The 23,576-nt window shown below is 41.2% G+C and overlaps 1 protein-coding gene and 1 long non-coding RNA gene across 6 annotated transcripts in view; one reads left to right on the plus strand and one right to left on the minus strand.

The window, feature by feature from the left end:
• SLC25A13 (solute carrier family 25 member 13) overlaps positions 1-23,576 on the minus strand; it is a 101,428-nt gene that overhangs the window by 42,191 nt on the left and 35,661 nt on the right. For all 5 annotated transcript variants that reach the window (XM_030264695.4, XM_030264696.4, XM_030264692.4 and 2 more), the window contains 2 exons: positions 23,132-23,247; positions 5,058-5,197 (listed from right to left, as the gene is read on the minus strand). In XM_030264695.4, coding sequence (XP_030120555.1) covers positions 5,058-5,197; positions 23,132-23,247 — 256 coding nt within the window. The remainder of the gene's footprint in view (positions 1-5,057; positions 5,198-23,131; positions 23,248-23,576) is intronic.
• On the plus strand, positions 10,420-12,274 carry LOC140682612 (uncharacterized). The gene is made up of 2 exons (XR_012054511.1): positions 10,420-11,092; positions 11,574-12,274. It is a non-coding gene; the product is annotated as an uncharacterized lncRNA (long non-coding RNA).

Below are 23,576 nucleotides of genomic sequence, written 5' to 3' on the forward strand. Positions count from 1 at the left end.
CCTTCTGAACTTCGCCAGTTTTGGTCCTAGTTTTTAATTACAGCACTGTACCCTGTATGATGAAAACCTCCTAATATATTAGGCAGAGGGAGGAAAGGGGTGGGGGGGAAGGACTGATCAATGTTTCACTCCAGAATTAGTCTGAAATTTCTTCTTTCAATGGGAAACTCTTGAGGGAGTTATAATTTGAAGTGGTACAATTTCAGTTCAGCCACATTTTCTTTATATTTCAGACCCCTGTGATGAAGTAGTACAGTTCAGCAATAATAGTCACTCTGGCTGGATGCAGCCATGCAAGTTCTTACTTCACTCCAATTGGGACTACAATTTCAACAGAAATTTGGAAGGAAGCAATTTCAGAAGGTTTATGGTGAGATGAGCACAAAAACACAAAAAGACTTCATCAGCTTGAGGCAGGCAACTACTTGGAGGCAGAGAGTTCTGCAGAGGAGTTAAGTATAATAAAGCCTGTATCCTAAATACTTATCACCTAGCAGGTAGAAACATATGAACAAATGAACAAAAATGTTTGTCATTAAATGGAAGCCTCACCATAGAAAAAATCAATTGTATTTAGCAAAAGGATTATGTGGCAAACAGTGCATGTTGCTTTCTTCTTCCCTCATTCAATTTGTTTTAACCACTGAAACTGCTGGCAAAGTTTCACTGGCAGAATCCAGCACTGAAATGCAGTAAAAATATCTGGACACCACTTGCAGAAGTCCAAACTGTTCCTGTCTCTGGACACCCATTAGTGAGTCTGGAGGTATTGTACCATTGGTGTGACCTTAGCTGACAGTGATGTCTTAGCCACAGAACAAAGCAGGGCTCGTCCAAAGAGGGGCATCACTATATGTTTGTTGTCGTCACCCAGCTAACTGCAAAAAGGCTGCTAGTACTACAGTTGAGAATAAGCCAAAACACCCCATCCGCTCCTTGCTAATGTGATTCTTTCCAATTCTCTTGGTAAACTGGAACCCACTGAAGAGAATTATCCCAATTGTTTAAACACATTGTCAAGGTCTTGGTGCTGCCATTTACCCTTCTTCTTGTCAGCCAGAAAAGAGTCATTTAGCTGCAGACAAACAGCAAGACAAAAATATGAGTAGGATGATGTCAGTCTTCTGAAACTCCCTACTCACACCTCCTCCCTAGTTCGGAAACTAAGTTCCAGTTCAAAATGGTTTACACATACTGCACATAGATAAAGAAGACTGACCTCAGAAAGGTCAGACATTTTAGGCTATGGTTATTTTGAGCAGTGCTACACATTTTCCAGTTACACCAAGAAGAAAGAAGCACAGGGATCTTCAGCCATGACATTCCCAAACCATGACCATGGATGGCAGCAGTATGGCACACAAGAACACGCAATCACATGGTAACAATCTCTGCTGTCACAAACAAACCAGACATATGTCACTTTTCTAATCACTGCACAGTGTGTATCAATGCAATAAACTCCTTGTGCTTACCTCAAAAGGCTATCCATTCCCTCAGCCTCCATGCCTGAAAGCTGAGACAACTCACAGCATAATGATGTTTCAAAATGAGCTCACTAGCTACTGGCAATTTATCAAGAAATTCTTTATCAGATAAAGAAGTTAAGTTTGTAACATATGTTAAGTTTGTAACATATGTTGTGTATATGCAGCTAATATAAAAAATATCACCTTAAAAATAAACTGAAAAACAATAAAGCAAACCTGTAGTCTTCAGAGATGCTATCTGACTTGCAATAATTTTATTTATATTTATCAATTTTATTTCAGTCCCATATTATTTCACCTAGACAGACTCAGTTTTAAATAAATACAATCCTTGTTACTTTGCAATACAAATTACACATCCTAAAGAACCTTCTCCAACTAGGCTTTCTGCAAACCTAGATATACATAGAAAACAAGCATCTTCCTTGATGCTGGAAGTCCAGAATTCCCCCAGGTAGCATAAGACTTTGTGAAAAATTAATTCATACATCATGGCAGGCATGCTGGCACCAGAATTCTAATGAAATTATTTCCTATCTAGAGATTTAACCTCAGCTTTCACTTACAGCTCATTAAAAGCTTCTTTACCTTCCACTTAGATAGAAATTTATGTTTGTATTCCATCCCAATGGATCTACAAGTCATCAGATACAACACAATCTTTGCCACTGGAGTAGATCCCAAGGTTCAATTATAGAGACTACTACTTCATCAACTAATATTCCGGGTGCAAATAAACTCCCAGACAATGAAGAAATGGTTTTACTAGACCCACATATAAGCACATGTTAAAATTCATTGTGTGGAATACATTTTACATGCTGAGAAAGGGACTGATGTTGCTCTTCATAAGGCATACCTGCCACTTAAGTGATGATGGAACATTACATATTCAGATACATATGATGGATATATAGTATAGATAGATGAGCTAATTTTACGCTAGCAAATGAGCAGGGTAAAACAACACACCTTGAGCTCTAAGTTAATGCAAATAGATTGTTAATTGTATTAGAACCAAGGAGTTTGGAGCCTATACTTTCAGGCATCTCTCTTATTGCAGACAGAAGTAGTGCTGGAAGAATATAAATATTCAGAATCCCATATAAACACTTCATATTTAAAGCCACAAGAGATCAATCTGGTGCATGGATAAAACATATTAATGTTATTTTCCAATTACCTTGAGCTTTGCCAGAAGTGATATTTAGTCCAAATGCTGCAACAGATAATGATCATGGAACAAGTTTATATGACATAATAGAACCCAATGTAAAGGAATGAATCTAGCTAGATTATTCCATTAAAAGTTGCAAATTGCATTGTACTTACAAAGCAGTACCTGAAGTGCCTTACAGAACCATCTGGTCCATGTTAAGTGCAATGTAAAGTGCATTCACACGTCAGGAATGCAGAAAGGTAATTTGGTATCCACTGTGGTCTCCTGCTGTCTAAGGTCCAAGGTCTAGACATCCGACTAAAAAGACTGAATCATACACAGGCAGAATGTCAGAAGGAAAAGCTGAGTACCAAAGGTTACAAAGCTTAAAGGAAGATTTCCATGCCTGTGAACAGTAACTCTCCACTTTGTGCCGAGAGCCATTTCTGTGCCCAAACTTCAGCATCTGTAATACAGTGCTGCAAGGCAAGAATCAGCAGGGAAACCTATGTGATTCAAGGATTTACAGTTCTAGAAAGTGGGTAAACAGATGTGCCCAATTACTCTGACTGACTGAGCATCCCAATAGTTTGGACTGATAATAGGCAGCTTTAGTAGTCTTAGGACAATTAATTTATTTTTAAATCCTTGCTGCCTGCACCAGTGCTGACAGCATCTTTATTAGCAGCATTAGAATTTTTCCTGAGTGTATCTCACCTCTCTGAAGATACCCAGAATTGTCATCCTTATTCTCCTGGTCTATGTTCTGACCTATACAGATCATTACCAAAAGGGCTGGATGGTTCATTAGGACCACTGACATCTTCCATTACAACCAGTTATCCCCACAGTATCATCTTATCCAAGAAAAGTCCTTTCAGACAAGAGGAATATCTCTCTACAAGATGAGAAAGCCTAATAGTTAGGGCTAATCTCCAAAGTTAGAAAACTCCTCCACGAGTGCTTGCTTTTCCTAATTCAAGTGAAAATGACAAAAGAACCCAAAGAAAGAACCCAAATATTCCAAATACCCAGCCTTGCCATTACAAGCTCTTTAACCTCTCTCAACAACCCTCACATACACATTTTTTCTTTTTTTTTTTAATGGTGAGAAAGTGCCGTATTTTTATTCTGAGTTTTTCTACATGTTTTCTTCCAATCTCTAAGGAAATAGATGAGGCAAACAGGACTGGTTTAACCGACTTTGTTAAAACTGTGACTTTAAATCACCAAAATCAGGATACATTTCTGAGGCTTATTCTGTAGTTGGAAGGAGATACCAGAACACATTGCCAGAGGCATTTATTCCTAATCAAATAGCACATTTGCTTTTTCATTCCAAAGAGGTTCTGATTCCTATTTCTGTCACAAAACTGGTTTATGTCTTAGCTACTCAGGAGTTACAATAGTCAATACAAAGCCTAAGGGAATATGATTTAATCATGTGATACCTGACGTCCTCTTCATACAAAGTTAATTAGGCTCTGTTCTACAAAGTCAATTTGTAACATTTGTCTCAATAGCATTATCTTAATTATTCCTCATCAAAATGATACCACCTCCTACTGTGAACTAACATACTTGTGTAAACAAGAAAAAAGGAAACCTGGCAGTCTTGAAGCAGGTTCCCATTTTAAAATTCTCTAGTGTAAATACTAATACAGGCATTAAGTATTCAGGAGGAATATAAATAAGAAACTCACGTGTTTCACCTCTTTTCCTACTGAAGACTATTTTTAACAGTACTGCTGAAATACAGATAATCTGGGGTTTTTTATTAGCATAACATTTTACTTCCTGTAACAAAGTATGAATAGCCAAGGATTCCTTGCAAAAAGTAGTATTTTATTCTTTATATGCTACAAGAAAATCTTCCCTCTCTGAGATAAGCTTAATTGAAAAAAGATCAAAAGTAAAGTATATGGAAATGGCTTTTAACAAATATTACTCGATATCAATTCTGAATTAAATATGTGTTTGGTAAACATGCTGTTCACAGACAGAAGTACTTCTTAATACTAGTCTGGCAAGTTGAGTCCAAAATGTTCAATACTGTAATTTAACATTCTTGGACTTGTAGATTTAAAAATACAGGAGATTTTCAGACATCAAAGTTTAAGCTTTTAATTTCATGACTATGTCTACACAACAGTGTAGAAAAATATCACCTTCTGCATACAGGTGCAAAAACAAAGGAAAAGGAAAAAACCCAGTAGCCTGAATCAGTAGCTTTACCAATAGCATATCCGATTTATCAACACACCATACAAGTCCAGCACTCTGACTGTAAGAGCCTACACTTGGTATGTATTTCAACTTTTCTACCAGCATGGTATTTGGCAAGTTTGCAAATACTTTGATTCTTGCATCCTTATTACTCTTGACAAACCATACTGTATTAGACCCACCAGTAAAAACTGAGTGAACTCCGCGTATGTTAGGTGTCTTTTTCTATCCTTTCCAAAATGCAGCTGTACGAACTCTGAATTCCAGTTAAAAGGAATGTGCTGATGAATTGTGGTCTGGCCAAAAACTTGTTTAGCATCCTCTGGGAAGAAAAAAAAAAAAGTGTTCATTTAGTAATAAAATAAAATAACAATAGAGACAAACATATAAACAAATACGGTATTTTATAACAGGAAAGCAATACCGTTCATATAAATTAGTAACATATTGTAAAGTAAACCTAATGTTTTTTGTTTACCCAAATCATCACACTCACAAATAGTTTCTGAATAATATTTTTATTTGTGAAGTTTTATATGCACAGCATTTAATCAAAAGGAACTCAGATATTTCAAGTTTCAAATTCAAACAGGGGAAGATTAAAATTAAAAGACAATTTATAAAAGGATGACTAAAGCTAACTGATTTTCAGCATAATCTTTTCAAGTTGCTAACAATGAAAGTTTTGTATCACTGTAATTCATGCTTTTGAATTTTTCCCGAATCTCTTCACATTCAAACAAATCAACTACAAAAATACCATTGTTCCAAGATCCACTTTTCTGGAGTTACTTACGAAGCACTGAGAAGAAGGACAAGGGATAGGGTGAGACATGGCAGGGAGGAATAAAAACTTATTTCCAGCACTACACAGATTTTAAACCTAAATCTCTTCTACAAGGAGTGGGACAGCATGACAAGTATGATCACACCTAAATACAAGCTTCATATTTAGTAGTCGCAACTGGGCAACAGTTTACTACACACTTGGCAGACTGGTAACACACAGCAGTTTCTGTAAAAGCAACTATCTGGTACATGATCAGTAGTAAGGACCTTACATTTCTGCAACTAGACAGCGTACACTGTAAGTAATTAAAACAGCAATGAGATCTGAGCAAGTACATGTCTCAAAGGACAGTGCCCACTTCAATGTGACAGTTTTGTCTCAGCCAAAAAAATAGGGCAAAGATATCCTCTGAAGACAAGCTCAAGGCCAGAGGTTCCCAGCTGCGCTATGGCCTCCTAATTGCTGTATGACTCTTCCAGCAACTCAAGCCAAGAGCCAGTTCTTGTCTCCTGCGAGCTCCTTTGAGCATGGAGAGATGGTTCCCAGGAGTCACTCCCTACCCACAGGCTGGGCCAGGAGCTGGTCTGCTCCCTTCACGCTTTGTGAAGAAAGACCAGGAGTCCAAACCACGAGCTCCTGTCTGTCTCTGCAAGCAGCAGAGCTGTAAGCCAGTTCCCAAGCACAGCTAGTGCCTGGGGTTGAGGAAATCAGCACAGCTTAGTGCTTGCCTGTGTTCAGACCAAGCTGGGAATCACCCCACTGGAGCCAGTCTCTGCCTGCCAGGTAGGACTGGGAGCCACCTTCCACTTCATTCCAGTTCCACACGCAAAGGTAGGAGCTGACTCCTTGGGGCAATGGGGCTGTGCCTCATGTGCGTGTTGAGTTCTGGCTTCTGGTTAAGTCCATGCCAGGAAAGCACAACAGCTCTGTTGACTTGGGAGAATACAACCAGAGTGGAATACCCTCTTTTAGGCAAGGAAGCAGGAAAAAGTGAGAGTGAAGTGGCACAGCTGAGAGCCAGGAAGATGTCAGGAAGAGCCCAAGTACATAAAAAATAAAGACTCAGGAAAAAAAAACAGTCAAAAAGAGATGAAAGGGGCATGTGTCCTGCTGCACTGACCCAAAAGCCCTGCACATGGTATTACCCACAAGAACAGCTTGCTCTAAAGCAAGAAGGCTTCACAGAGAGGGCAGAAATGAAACTGCAGACCTCTTCCCATCTCACAACCTAGTCTGCAGTTTCAGCTTTAAAAACACAACACCCACTGATCCCAGGAAATCAGTGGTGAAAGAGCAAGTTGGATTTAACCTACAAATAGAAAGACTAACCCCAGTTAACCTCAAATTCATAAAATTCATAACTCCAAGTCCTAATGTCCTATGAGAATTTTCTCCAAGCAAAGTCAATGCCCCCAGGACAGCCCCATTGTTCATTTCATGTCTGAAGCTCCATCACAGCCAGCTTGGATCTTGTCTGCCAGCATTCTCCCGGAGCAAAATTCTGCTCTCAAGGCAGTGGGAGAGAAAGTCTGTAGGGTTCAGGGTGAGGTCCTATCCCTCCTACTTGAAATCTTTCATTTACGGTGCTTCCTACTGACACAGCTCAAGGCACCTTCCCACATGTGAGTGGAGATCACATTTACAAAGTTGCTTTCTGCCAGACTTTCTTCAAAGAAGGCAACAGGCTTGAAAAAGACAGCTTGTCTTGCCTGCATACAAGAGGAAATAAAGGGTGTCTCTTTCTGGCAGTAACCACTCCTTTTCCAGAGAAATAAAGACATTCACAGAGAAATCAGATGTTCATCTGCTTCCTCTTTCCCTCTCATCCCATCTCCAGAATTTCCCCAGAGCAAGCCACTGATACTGTGTGGATGAGATTAGGAACAAATCATCATTTACTAAAAGCTATGTTTGGCTGGACTCCAGACTTGCCTTTGTCAGAGAAAAAAAGGTGCATTCTTACCTGCAAGGTAAAAGATAGCAGAAATTTAGCTAGTAGAAAATGAGTCTCAAGTTTGTTTTGACAGGCAAGGCTCCATACAACTCTTACTTTAACATAGGAAAGTTGCAGTCTCCTTTGAATATGCCCCTGTAATTTTATTTTAATTTATTATCATGCATTAGACACCTTGAAGGAACAATGTATCCTGCTCCCCCAGTTCTATGTCCTGTAAACCCTCCTTGGCTGGAATCACAAATTAAAATTCCATCTCAAGAAAATGAAACATACAATCATAGAATGGTTTGGGTTGAAAGAGACCTTATCCAGCTTCAACCGCCCTGCCATGGGCAGGGACACCCTTCACTAGACCATATTTCTCAAAGCCTCATCCAACCCAGCCTCGAACAATTCCAGGGATGGGGCATCCACAACTTCTCTGGGCAACCTTTTAGTGTCTCACCATCCCCACAGTAAAGAATTTCATCCATATATCTAACCTAAACCTACTCTCCCAGTTTAAAACCATTCTCCCTTTTCCTATCTAGTAGGCTCTCTTTAGGTACTGAAATGCTGCAATTAGGTCACCCCAAAGCCTTCTCTGCTTCAGGCTGAACAATCCCAATTCTCTCCACTTTTCATCAGGGGAGAGGTGCTCCATCCCTTTAATCATGGGTTTCCTCCTCTGGACTTGCTCCAACAGGTCCATGTTTTTCCTGTGCTGGGGACCCCAGAGCTGGATGCAGTGCTCCAGGTGGGGTCTCACCAGAACACAGTAGAGAGGCAGAATCTCCTCCTCACCCTGGTGGACATCCTGCTTTTGATGCAGCCCAGGATATGTTTTGGCTTTCTGGGCTGCAAGGGCACATGACCAAGACATGCTCAAATGTCAAGAAGTGAAAAGAATGGTAACTTCAGATTAAATACAATATTTAATTATTGGCATTACAAAATGTAAAGGAATGCACAGCAATGAAAGTGAAAACCTCATCAAGCCAATTTGGAATATAATAAGGTCTCTATCCAGACCATTTGCATTCCCTCGTCTGTTTTAGAGATTAAAGGCCACAAGCATGTCTCAGAAGTTCATGTAAGTACAAGTATCACTCTAAACATTCCAAGTTAAAGATGTGCACTTAATTTTTCCTATGACCTGGAAAACACAGACTACCACATTAGTGTAGTGTGGTAAGATAGGGACAGGCGAAGCGGAAGATTACCGGAATGTCACGGAAAGATAGGCCCCTTCCCCCCCTCTCTCTCCCCTGCTTATCTGCTAACTCCAGGAGTCAGAAAAGAATGTAGCCACACCTGTCCTGGTAAAGTTCCACTACCCACTATCCTCCGAGACCCCAAACCCCCCTCTGACGTAGCAAAGACCCCTAAACCTATTTAAACCCATGAGATAAGATAATAAACGCTTTCGACCGTCCACCAAATTGGTGCCAGCGTGTGTCGTTAGTCCGAGTAGCCCGGGCGAAGCCGGGCTGCCGTGCTGTCTTCTTGTAACCAGGTCGCCGTTGTCTTTTATAAAGGCAACATCTGGTGCCGAAACCCGGGACAAAATTTGCCCGGTGGACGGGTTTCACCTGGACAGAAGCAGCGGCCAGGACGGTGGAACCGTACCCAGGCGTAGGGGAGACGTCCCCGGACCCGCGAGCGTCATGGACAGCGTCGCCTGGGTCGTAAGTATGAGGCAATGGAATATCGCGTTTAAGCTCAGGGACTTTTATCTTGCCATAGCAAGGCTGCCTGAGCTTGGAGCAGCCGAATGCTCAGTGGATGCCATGCATCCGGGAATATGGGAACAGTATACAGCCACGCTAGCCGAAGAAGCAAAATCCTCAGGCAAAAGCGTTACGGCACGGGGCAAAGTAAAAGAAACCCCGCGCAAAGCAATAGAAAAACAAAAGACGCAGAATGCAGCGCGCACGTGTTTATTAGTCAAACCCGAGCTCGGGGGGGGGGCGAAAGCGCGGACCGTCCCTGAGGAGAGTCCACCCGGGAGCGAAGACCCAGAGGGGCTCAGCGCGGCAGCCCCTTCCCCGGATCGGAGCCCGGCCCGGCCCCGCCGGGGAGCGGAGCCCAGCCCGGCACAGAGGACCGTTCCCGCCGGAGCCCGGGGCGGCGCGTTCCGGGCGCCGCGGCCCCGCTTCCGCCGGAGCGCGCTCCGAGCGCCGCGGCCCCGATCCCGCCAAGAATCGGACCCACCCGCGGCTCCGTGCCGCTTCCCCGCCGGCGCGCCGAGCGGAGCAGCGCCAAGCCCCGCCGCGGGGGCCCCCCGGGACGCCCCCGCCGCAGAAGCCCCCCGGGACACCCCCACCGCAAAAAACCCCCGCGAAAACCCCGCCGCAGAAAAACCCCGAGAAGCCGCCGCTTCCCAATCCGTCCCGCCGCCGGTCAGAAATCCGCGGTCAAAGGCGCAGCCGCGCGCGGGGCGCTCTTGGCGAGAGCCGGCGGGAGAGACCGGAGTCGCAGGGGCCGCGGCTCGGGGAGAATCCCCGGCCGCGCGGCCATGCGGTAGTTTTGAAAATGGCGCCGAATGCCGCGGAGGGGGGCGGAGCCCGAGCGGTCCCGGCGCGAACACCCGAGGGGGGGAGCGCGATCTCGGGAATGCGCGCGCGCGGGAGAAAGGGGCGGAGGGCGGCGCGGGACACAGAACCAATCGGCAGCTGCGCCGGGAGCCGCCACCATATAAGGCAAAAACCACCCCCCGCGGTAGGCGCGGCGAGCCGGGGGGGCGGGAGCGGCCCCTCCCCCGCAGGGTGGAGCGAGCCCGGGGCCGAACAAAACGGCGCGGGGCCCCAGAAGTACGCTGGCATTTCATTTCCGGCGCGGAGCTTAGCAACAGATCTACCGGCCCCACAGAGCCGGCAGGGGCCAGCCGAAACCCCAAAACAAAAGATACGGAACCAGCACAGCTTAAAACAAAACCAAATAGAGTTCTAAGCCGCACCGAAAAGCGGTCACAATACCCCTTAGAGCTGCGACAAAAAAGAGCATCTCGCCAAAGAATACAGGTCCCAACCCCCGGACACACAAAGAGCGCGCGGGCGGGGGGGGAGCGCGCGGGCGGGGGGGGGAGCGCGCGGGCGGGGGGGGAGCGCGCGGGCAGGGGGGGAGCGCGCGGGCGAACCCAGCCCCCTCCCACCGCAAGCGGCGCGCGCGCCGCAGAGTCAGCAAGAGACGCCCCCGATACGGGACCCCGGGGTAGCCCTAGCCATGAAAGTGGGGAGAAAGCCCCCGGGGATGTAAGGAACGTGCTGCCTCTGTGGCAATCAGAACCCCCATGTAGTGAGACCATGAGAGCCACTGCTGCACACCACTGCTAACAACCGAACTTGACCCTCAAAACAAAACTAATGAGAAGCTATGAGTTCTGTTTGCAGGGCACGCTTGTGAACCATCCCAATAACACACACATCCCTGCTCCAAAAAGAGATAACAGACCACCAAACTGCCAGACAACACCTGAAAATCCCACGGTGGTAAGATCCAAACATGCACAGTGTCTTTCTTCATGCAATTTTACTGTTACAAGCTTGTAGCCAAAGAAACAAGCTAGCCCAGGCCACTACCCTCATCAGCTATTTAAGTGAGTCGTGCAACAAGTAACAAAGTGCTCAAAAAAGTCACCATAATAAATACCCCATCCTTCGTGTTCCATATAGCCAGCCTGTTTAGAAGCTATTTTACTAACCTTAAATGAAACCAAATCAAACCTGACTAACCCATATTAATTTTGCTATAATATTAAACCCCCTTTTCTACGAAAGCAATGCTTTAAATACCCCCTTCAATTACTCCACAACCAGTGTCCCCCACCAGTGCAAGTGAAACACTCCCCACAGAAGACCAATAAATAAATAGTCCCATCCACACTTAAAATGTAAGTTTGCCAAAAACCCAGAGTGAACCCTTATATATTCCTTGCCAAGTTTAATAACTCTATCAATTTCTGTGTTCAAGTTCTAATTGTTTCTAAGGTCCTACATCACTCAGACGAAAAAATATGCCGTCTTCTCGAGGAACCTAACAGACTCCACAAAAAGAAAATCATCACAAGTATAACTATCGCGATGCTGCTCGGCCTGAGAGCAGCTGGCACCGCCACGGGTGTCTCAACCATCGCAACCCAGCAACACAGACTCTCTCAGCTGCAAATAACCATCAACAAAAACCTGCAGAAGATCGAGAAATCCATCTCCTATCTAGAGAAATCAATCTCTTCGCTTTCAGAAGTAGTTTTACAAAATAAGCAAAGACTAGACCTTTTAAAGCCTTCAGCACCTGCCTTAGAAAATCTACCCTGATCTACTAAACCACCCTTTCCTTAACAAGTTACAAGTCTGTACCTCACTCCGATGTCTCTATCTGCAACTACCTCATTTTGTATATGATAAGGAGGGGGGAGATGTGGTAAGATAGGGACAGGCGAAGCGGAAGATTACCGGAATGTCACGGAAAGATAGGCCCCTTCCCCCCCTCTCTCTCCCCTGCTTATCTGCTAACTCCAGGAGTCAGAAAAGAATGTAGCCACACCTGTCCTGGTAAAGTTCCACTACCCACTATCCTCCGAGACCCCAAACCCCCCTCTGACGTAGCAAAGACCCCTAAACCTATTTAAACCCATGAGATAAGATAATAAACGCTTTCGACCGTCCACCAAATTGGTGCCAGCGTGTGTCGTTAGTCCGAGTAGCCCGGGCGAAGCCGGGCTGCCGTGCTGTCTTCTTGTAACCAGGTCGCCGTTGTCTTTTATAAAGGCAACAGTGTAGACACAGTAAGAGAACCCACACAACTTGATCTTTTCACAATCATACTGTATATTGATGTCAATATGACTTGGCAACTACTACCAGATGCTTTTCTGACAGAATGCATGTTGGATTACACAATGCAGGCAGCTGACTGGAAGACTGCCTACTGTGCTTCTACTGATTCTTTGATGTCATGAGATGTGGTATCCTCTTTGCCACTGCATTTTTACACATACCCCGTACTTCCTTTTTGCAATTTATGGTGCGCAAATTCCTATGCCCAGTGAAAGGTCTTCTTCCTCTTCCATCGTTAGGTCTCACTACCCATTCATCTACCACATCACTGACTCAAGTCTCATGTGTAGGCAGATTGACCAATTCAGACATTAAAAACCATTCATACTATACAAAACGTTTGAAGTGTTTTAGCTTGTGATTTAACCATCAAAAGGTATCCAATTACATACCAGAACTCACTCCAAGTTATTGTTCAGTTCTAACAGTGTCATCGCCTAATCATCCAGGTCCAGCATTAAAATAAAAATGGATAATGAAAAAACTGTAGTCTTGCATTAAACCTGCAGTTGGAAGTTCCACAGATATCCACAAATCACTTAACTAAACACAGCAAAACACAGAAAAGCTGAGGTGTGCTTCAGTATCTAGGAGTTATGATGTCTGTTTAGACTTTTGTTTTTAAGGAACCTGTTTCAGAGCTACAGAAAAATTTGTAATGGAAAGGACATCTGGATTTCATGGAGTCCAGCCACCAGGCAAAGAAAGTCCAGCCAGAAGAGGTTGCTCAGGGCCATGGCCAGATGAGGTTCGAATACCCCCTCATTAATTTCTCACTCAGAACATCAGGGTAAGGGAAGGTTGAAATCCCAGTGGATCATAATCAGTGGCACAGGGTGTAGTCGGAGGCCTGTCACTAGTGTGACAACACTGGGCTCAGTATTGTTTAATCAGCAAGTTCCACCTGAACAGGAGGAAGAACTTCTTTACTGTGTGGGTGTCTGAGCACTGAAGCAGATTGCTCAGAGAGGCTGTGGAATCTCCCTCACAGGAGATACTCAAAAACCATCTGGACACAATCCTGTGCCATGTGCTCTGGGATGACCCTGCTTGAGCAGGAAGGTTGGACCAGATAACCCGCTGTGGTCCCTTCCAGCCTCACCCAATCTGTGATTCTGTGACTACCTCCAGCAACAGAGATTCCACAGCTTCTCTGGGCAACTGTGCTTTGATCCTAAACAAGTATTTAATCAGAATATCTGATAAATGGAAGCTTTAAAATCCAGTTCAGAACACTGTTTAATTCCTTTAGTTCTAAAAAAGCAAAATGTTAATGCTTCAATGTCAAGAGCCATAACAGCACAAAATCAATCTAAAGCTAGCAAAAGATACAACCATTTGAGTGTTTGCATTGTTTGAACCAGAGCTGTTAGGAAGCAAAACAAGCAACAGGTTGAAGATTTTAAACACTCATTTTCAGAAATCCATGCTGTCACTTTTATCAATTTTAAAAATTCAGCTTTGAAACTCCATTTTAAAATAAATTGCAAGGTTCTAAAACATTGTTTATCCCTCCCTGGTCTCTAACTAAAAAATAGCAACCTTGACATTAATTTCTGATCACCGCATGAAAGAGTTGTTTTATTTTCTCTCCAGGTGATCTGCCTGCTGATTTACAGTGGAAGTTTTTGGTCCTTTAAGTCCTGGGAACCTTCTTCTCTGCAGTGTGGTGTGTATTTTTAAATGCTTATTGCGCAAACAAGCATGCTGCATTCACATTTTTATTCCTGTGATTCCATTTCATTTTCATTCCTATGACATTCCACTTCCTGTGATTAACAAGTAAAATAGAAATAAAGCATGCTTTGGAACAACTACAGACACACTTGACACAAAAAAAGGACCACAAATATTCTCCAAGTGAAATTTGGACTTATAAATTTTAGATTTTAAAAGGAAAACTCTGAAAGTCATTATTCCACTGTATTTTGTGTCTAAGGAAAGTCACTTAACAGAACAAGATACTAAAATCTTTACTGAGTATAGTCCATAAGAATCTGACATATAAAATCTAAAATTCTTTCAAACTATTTATTTTGCAAGTATATTTTTCAAATGTAGACTGAATCAACACCTTTTTATTTTACACCAACAGGGACTAATATCACTGTAGCTGTCCAGCAATAAAAAACTTAATACAGAATTCACATCTTTGTTTCCTACAGCAATTTAATATGCTAACTAGAGTGATAAAAGCAAACTCCTAGCTCAAAGAAATAACCATGAACTTTACACATTACTTTCCAGCATAGACTTGAAAGCTCTATGCCTTTAACAGCTATTTTGCTTAGAAGATGAGATTGGAAAAAAAATCACTTTCTTGCAGAGCATTAACACACATTTTCCCTCACTTAAATACTTCAATTTCAAATACACCACAAAATGTACTCCCACAACAGTACTGTATTAGTATAAAACTATTTTAGTTCAATTAAAATGTCTAACTATCTGCACTCAAACCTATCTAAACTGTAATTTTCACTTTGAGTACTTCCAATATATTCTCAGCTTTGTTTTCTTTTATCAGCTTCTTAAATCAGGTCCTGAATTCCAAATGTTAGGAAAAAATAGTCATTAACTGCCAGGTAACAGCAGATTTTCCAATTTAGAAAACTAAATTACACACACCACAAAAATATGTGTATTTTGCTATATGAAATTTCATATTAAAATCTGTAATAACAAAACACTTTTCTGGCTCCTAGAACTTGCTGAAGTTTCTACTTTCTAATCTGCAATTCCAGGCCAGTTTGAAAATGGGATGGGGAAAAATATCAATAAAAACCCAGCTTAAAGTCATATAGAGCTCCTGACATGGTTTAAAATATGCTCTGGTGCAGAAGCTTTTGGTTCTTGCCCAAGTGCTGCCTAGTAATCATGTTGGGCTTTTTCTTCCAACAGGATATACACATGGCTGACCGTCAGCTTACCAAAGAGTTACTCTGTTAACTAAAAAGTGACCTCATACAGTTGAAACTGACTCTCAAATAGGTGTGTTCCCACCTTTCCCACACCTAGTTTTTTCTTATTAAGTAGCATGAAGTAGCAGCAGAAAGCACAATATTTTACCACCTGAGCATGTAGTATTATTGAACTATCCCACCAATTGGAAGTGCTTTCTGTTACCTCTATCTTTTAAAATTGGAGGCATTATAGTCAATTGTGCAAATCTACAGTTGGTCTTCCGTAATGTCGGAATTTGTGGGTATTGGTGATTCGGAGATTGTAGAAAGTCTCTGTCTTTCTGCCCCGTTGCCAAAGAAGAAGCCATAATTCGTCTGTGCTGTTTTCAAGGTTGTTTATTCTTGCTTATCTCTAACATGTTCTGCTGCCCTGCCGCAGGTCTGTCCTGCAGGGCAGCGTGTGGGGCTCTGCCCCCAGTGGGATGTTACAAACATTATATACCAGAAACTACCTGTGCTATATTTACAATAATGTGCCAATATCTGTCATCTATGTTGAACAGTGTGTCCCCAGCCTAAACCAATAGAAAAATGCCAACACTACAGTGAAACATGGAGGGCATGAAGAAGGAGAAAAAGGACAAGACACACCCAACTTCCTCCATCTTGTCCCCTCTGAACCCCTAATCTAGAAACCTAAAATTTTACTTTTGCACCCATGCCACACTTAATTATTACTCATATCAAACACTCAGAGCTTGTAATTCATCCTGTAAGATTGAAAACTCTTTTCCATGGACAGAGATCAGAGACAGTGTCTCTCGAGGCTCTGTACAGGGGGGTTCCTGACCCCCTGCCGGGGTCCCAGGCCCTCCAGGGCAGCCAGAGGGAAGCCCTGGATTCCCACACATAAAAAGAGGATTTTTAACCCACTGAACTGGAACATCTTCCAAGCAGTTCTTTAGATCTCTGACAAGATACCATACAACACACACACATGCCAATCTTATATTCCCATGTGTCTACATTCAGTTGTTCAGAAAACACTCATATACTTAAAAAGTTTCAAAAATCAGAGTAGTTATTTTTGTAATAAAAGCTGATAATTAAAGAAATGCAATAAAGGTCCACATATATAAAAAAATTAATGCTTTTTAACCTCCAGATAACATACCAACATCTGGAGCCCATCAGTGAGAAGCAAAAGCTCATGACACTTGTTGAGCTGCTCTTAGAAAACGCATTGGCACACCCTCAGGCATTAAAAAAGACTGTATTGCGACAGCCTCAGTGGAGTGCCAGCATCCTCAGAGGCAGCCACAGCAGGGTGGAGAAGCAGAAGCCTGGAGTCTCCCACTAAAACTGGTCACTTCTGTTCCAATGAGAACCACAACCATTTTGTGGCTGGAAGAAGCAACAAAGGCTGTACAGCACCTGTTGTACATAGAGGTGAGATGAAGACTGGTATTGGAAAATAAATGTCTATCAAATGTTGTAAGTAGACCTCAAAGAATACAAAAGCCAAACAGATCTGCCAGAATGCCAGCAGCTAACCACAAAGTCCAGTACCAATCCTAAAAAATGTTCAGCATGCATTCTCTTTCAGGAGAGACACACTGGCTACTGAACATAATTCATTGTCCTAGCCAAACTTTTCAACAAGGAGAGAGCAGTCTTGTAGATAAATTTCACATTAATGAAAACATTATTACACAGAACATGCTTGTGCCTTCATGATTTTTCCCAGTCCAAAAAAATCCATTATAAGCTTCAACTTCACAAATCTGCTGAAATTGTTGTCTTTTTTATCCTCTTACCTTCCCCCTGCTCTGGCTGTTTGTGCCCTTGTCACTCCTGAAAACTACTAATTCACTTTCTCATGACATATCATACAGCGTCCTGTTCAATTTTGCCCTAATTTTTGACTGAGATACTTGTGCACTTCTGTTACCTGTGTTAAATACTGAAAATACCACAAAAAAAAAAAAAAAGCAAAAAAGCAGGCTCTTTCCAAAAGTACCATCACCCTCAGCAAGTAAGACTCTGGATTCAAGCTTGTCTGATTCTTCTATCTCCGCTGTACGTAAGGAGGAATAACATGAATTTACACACAAATATTACATAATTTGCTTACTTAAAATGTCTTCAGAAATTTTCCCGAATGTAATCCCTTAAAAATACATCTACTTCAACTATGGTTATCCATAATTTCAGTTCACTAGCAAGAGCCTTATATTTTTTTATGACCCTTCCCGCCCTCATTAGAAGTTAGCAACAAACTGCCAGCACCCTAAGACCTCAAGTTTGAAAAGTGCTAGGCCCCCTGTGGGCATAAAAAATAAATCTACTCCTCTTGCCCTGAGTAATAATAACCATTTAAAAGAAAACAAAAAATCCACTTTCACCAAGGTAAACAGCACAACCCCCTAACAAAAACAGAACATCACTTCTTTTTCTCCATACAAGGCAGCTGGGGGATGATGCATGTGACATGCATAGAAAGGCTAATGGAATGGGGGTTTCTCAGCCTGGAGATGGGAGATCTAAAGGAAGAGCTCACTGTTGTCTGTAGCTCATTGCATCTACCCCACAGATGAAGGGAAGACAAAGATGCACAGTGGAAGGACAAGAGGCAATAGATGCAAGCTGGAACATTGGCAATCCCAACCAGGCATCAGGAATTTAGTTTTCCACTGTAATAGCGATCAAACGCTGGGAAATGCTTGCTCATAGAGGCTGCTGAGTCTCCACCCTCAGAGATTATTTAAAACATTGATTAGATATTTCCCCTCGAGCAACTGGTCTTGATGGTGGCACTTCAAGGGTTTGAACCATATGGCTGCCACAGTCACTTCCAATCTGAATTGTTTGATGGTTTTCTTACCATCCCCAACAAAACATCAGAACAAAACCAACAACAAAGAACACACTGAAACACTGAATTTCAGTTCTGGATGATGTAGAAAACTCAATTGCATTTTCTAGACCAAATGAAACCAAACTTCTTGTGTAATAGGACAAAGCTACTCCTAATATTTAGAACAACAGATTCCCTTTGTATCCTCCTAACAGGCTCTCTTTTACTTAAGATGCTTGCATCCAAGTCTGTCTGATTATCAAACATTTTAGTTAAAAGAGAAAAACAAAACAAAAACTTGCCGAGTTGACATATGTCTAGAAATTAAATTCTCAAAAAATAGTCTGAGAACATTTCAAAAATTGTTTTGAAGAAAATAAATATACTAGCAAGTCTAATTTACATCCTTTTGTAACTAAACTGGCAATTATTTGTGCAAAATCCAACAGTGTACAAACAACAAAAAACATCAGAGACTGAACAGATTTCAAATCTGCAATGTTGCCACTGGATCGTATCTAGGCAGCTGTCATTTATACATCAGCAAATGTTTCACTGTATAGGTAAAGCTGTGATGTGTAAGCTAACAAATCATTAGCTACAACTGGTTTCAAGAAATTTGAACCAGCAATGGATGTATCACTGATAAATACTAAATACTGCAGTTTATCAAGAGATCAAAGCTTACAGCTACAGCAATTTATTTTGTTGGTTCAGATTTAGCTTTTCATTGTTTTACATGGTGTTCAGTATACCAGGCTGGGCATCACTAAGCTAGGTGTTGTGCAAGAGATAAAAAGAATTACTGATTCCATAAAAACAATCAAGTCATACCAGCAATTGCAGTGCAAAGCATAAAACAAGTAATCCTCTGTAACAAAAGCAAGAGCTATGTCCCACAATCAGAAGCTAATTCTTTGGACATGAAAGCAATTATGAAACTGGTAATCATTTTCTGCATATCAAAAAAAATCAGAGAATTATCATAGAGGAAAAAACTCTGAAGGTCATCACAATAGCTATGGAGCTATTTGAACTTCTCTTAAGAGCTATGTCCTCTTAGAAAGTTTACAAAGTATTCAGCCAATCCAAATATCAGGTACCAGCTAACAGAAGCACTTAGTGAGATGTATCCTTAATTAATGTGCTTATCTAAGAAATGTATTGATATAATTAATAACAGAAGCAGAGACTGACAATAGCTGCTGTCTGCATGCCAATAAAGTTTTGTTTAAAGACAAAAGCAAAATACAGTACTTGAATCTGCAACTGCTACACTTAACAAACAAAAATTTGGGGATTGGGTTCTCTATTTTCTTCATGTTTTTGCTGGCTTTGCGGGGAGACTGTTGTTTGTTGGTTTTGTTTTAATTAAAGGACTAACATTTTACAGCGTACTCTTATTTCTCAAAGCAGCACAACACAGCATCCATTTTGAAATAGCCTCAGATTGAACTAGAGGACATCTAGAAATGAAAACCAAAACCATAAAACCACACACTATACCACAGCTCCATTTTGTTAAGTACAAGAGCAAGAATTTCTGTCTGGTGGGTAATTCTGCTTTAATACCAATCAGAATTAAAATCTTTAAAGCAGGTTCAATAATGGTTGGCAGCACAGACTCAGCTCTTATTGTGCCTTTGCTTACTCTCCTAGCAAAATCAACGTCGACAACACTTATTTTGCCCTACACTAGGTCTTGTGAGAACTCGTATCAGAAAAGGTAAGTTCTAGTTCCTGGGTATCACTGCTGTGTTATTCACAGCTCAGAACTCTTAGGTACCATCATTTATTTTACCCATCCAAAATTAAAGATGAAAGTTACAATTACTTTGTTTTTAAACACTTTTTTATGCAACCATCTCACCTTTTTTTAAATGCCATCTAGTAAAGAATTTCAAAGGTCTTTTCTTCTTTAATGAGGCATTAAAATACAGTCACACGACAAAAAAGCAACTCTACTAAGTCTCTTAAACCCCTGGACTTACATTATCAGCTTTTATGTGCCTGTCAACACTCAACAGTAAGAAGCAATGGTTTGCTCTTTGCCTCGAATTTAAACTTTCCTGCTGAGAGCTTTAACTCCTTACAAACTGTCAAAGCTTTGACACTTCAGCAGAAAGTAAATCTACAACATGATGCAATGGCCAGGTGTAGTCTCAACCAGCCACTAGCCACTAATTTACTAGTGGCCATTTAATTCACCTCAAAAAGCAATAAACTAGAAATATTTCCCATCCCCCTATGTACTCACACTGCTTGCACATCAGCCCTTTTAAATGGGTAACAGTTCTGTCAAAGAACCAGGTACAGTTAACTTGCCACTTTAAAGAAATGAAACATTTAAAACTGTAGAGATGTCAACATACAGCTAAAATGCAAATCAATTTCCAACCCAGAAACTGAAGTAAGAGCGCAACATTTTTCAAGAAAAGTAAGTGCAAAGTTTTAAATTGGAACTTCTTTACCCAGAACATTTCTCTGAATATCTACAGCCTGGATCTCACATTCAATGTAAAAGTTCATTGGCATAAAGCTTAATTCCTTTAATTCCATTAATTCCTTTAACAAAGATGTCAAGCCAAGTGCACCTGTGAAAGAGTAAGAGTTAGATGGATTTGCATGGTATAAAATGTGAAATTCACTGCTAGGAACTATTCTGCTTGGTATAAGCTAAAATATTTATATCATTATTTTAGTGTACAGAAAAAAAATGACTGCACACATAAGCCATGCTGTTTCTTAACATCATTAAAATGAGACAGAGACTTAAAATGAGAGCCTTGAGATACTATACCTAACAGCAGTATAATGAAAAATTATCCTTTCCCTATTCTTCTGTTCCTTTCACACTGTAATTCCACAGTATACAAAACCCCTATTTAAGTCTCCTAACCTTGATAAGGACTTGATACTACTCTCATTCAAGTGAATGGAAAAAGATCTTATAATTAGCCTCAAAGATGCATGATGGAGGTATTGAGTGGCAAAGTTACAGGATAGTATTTTAATAATGTATTTATGAAAATATTAGGGTTTTTTCATAATAGCAGGAAAATAAAGCTCCTTTTTTCTTCTCGCGATATAAAATAAGGAACTAACCTTGTCTAAAGGTCAACCATTTCTGCTGAGAAGACACAACACTGAGACTGATCTTCCATCCTCCCCAGCCCAGGCATTTACTGGGGTGGTAGCCACAAGGTACTACACAGAAGTTACAAATACATCTACGGTTTCAAAAGGGAAGATGAAGGAATTAAACAAAAACTATCTGAGGTTCTGCCAATGTTGGCAAGTCTCCTCTTTTAAATACAGTCTGGCATGAGATTTTCTCTCATCACTAGAAGGACTTCAATGGACTTCAAATACCAAATAAATCCTTTGACTCACTGTGTCAAACCCCAAGGGAAGCATTTGACAGCAGGAAAAATAGGAACAAGCATGCCAAGAGTTAAAAAGTTAAGTCGGAGTGATTCAGCATTCAGATCAAACGAATACAGTTCCTCCTAATTATTAATGAGTGCTCCAAGCAACCAGGGGCTCTGTCACAGACAAGAAACTGCACATCACAGGCATTCCAGGAACTCTGGTCTGCCTTCACTGGAACAAAACCCTAGTAAAATATGCATTCCCTCCTGTTTTAAAAGCATGGTACTTCTCACTGCTTCTCTGTCCATATACATACACAAAAATGTTAGGTACAAAATACTTCCTTTATCAAAGTTATGATCTGCAGAATTTTCTTCTGAAAATCCTTTAGCATCTGTAGTAACTTCTGAAATACTGCAAACAAAAAGCACATCTTTCACACCCTCAACACACTACCAAAATAATAAAAAATAAAAGAGACAAACAAGAGACAGCAACTCTTCTTACCAGCCACAACTTCAAATACAGATTTTTTGAGATGGTAGAAAGAATACAATGATGTTTCAAGCAATGGTTACAGAATCCTGTTAGTACAAATGAAAAGAGAAGGGCTTTTTTTAACTGAGCATAAGACGTGTGGGAAATACTACTAAAATGTAACGGATGTGTGAACCATATATTTCGGAAAGACAGAAGAGCCAATATAGTCGAATTTCCCATTTACTCAGAACTGTTTAACAACCAAACAATAAAGCTTGATATATATGAATAAACATGTCAAAATGTAGCAGATTAGAAATAGTAATTTTAGCCAGTGTAGGTACTCAGCAAAAAAAAAAAATTCCCTGTACTTTTTCATGTGCAAGCTCAGTATCAGAAATTAGTCCAGACTGCTAAATTCTGAATCCTTCTTTCAGACTGAATGGCCCTTATCATTAGGCAGGTGGGAGATAGTCCTGCAGATATCAAAATCTAGCTCTAGAATATCTAGAAAGAAACAGTCCTCTTAATCAAGTTTTAAACTGGCCTGAGTGTATCTCATTATCAGTGCAAACATCACACTTCCAATGCACAGCTGAATTTTACAGGGGGAGGGACTGGCAGAGGGCATGCAATAATGAATTAATTACTGTAAAATCTCACAGAATACAGTTTTAAGCCTTAGAAGTCAGCCAGCTTAAAATATAGCCAACTTAAACAAAAAATAATTCAGGGTAATGATTTCAGACCCAACATTTACCCAGGTCTTCTGGCAACTTCCTTGCAGTTTTACAATCATTTCCTATAGTCACCTATCACTGCTGGTCTGGACCTGTACAAGCATGTTGGGGAAGAGAAAAAGAGAAGTGACCAATCCTCCAGAGAAAACAATGATGATGACAATGACCTTGGCTTCATACTGTGCACGCATAAATGGTTAAAAAAGTACAGGCATAAAGTTGCTTGGCATTAGTGTAGTTCCACTACCAATCACTGTCTCCTACAGTAACAGAAGGTGAAACAGAGTTTGGCATAGGTATGGATTTTTACATCAAGAATGCACATTTAAGAATGTCTTACCAAAAGTAACTTCTCCTTTACCAGTCTTGTCAAACAGCTGAAAGGCTACTATGAACAATGCATCTGGAGCACACAGGACTGATTCAAATGCCACAAACTCTTGAAAGGATATCAACCTAAGGGAAGAAGGAAAATACAATAGCTATGAAACCAACTTGCTCACAAAAAACTGAAATACGATATAATATTGATTATACAAAAGAAATAAGACATAATAAAAATATGTTCAAAATATATTCAGTAGGGATTAAAATTTATCCTAAAATGCCCTATCCCCACTGCCCTCAGGAAGCTTTAATATCACTAAACGGAAATGTCTGTTGAACAAGGCATTATTCCTCTCAGCAAGTCACAACACAACATAAAATAAGCAAAACACTCACCATGGCTACTCACCTCAGCTTTAATGCCTAACTGAACTGCCCTCTGGGGGAGCCTACCTCCC

Source organism: Taeniopygia guttata, chromosome 2, assembly GCF_048771995.1.
Source record: "Taeniopygia guttata chromosome 2, bTaeGut7.mat, whole genome shotgun sequence".
NCBI lineage: Eukaryota > Metazoa > Chordata > Aves > Passeriformes > Estrildidae > Taeniopygia > Taeniopygia guttata.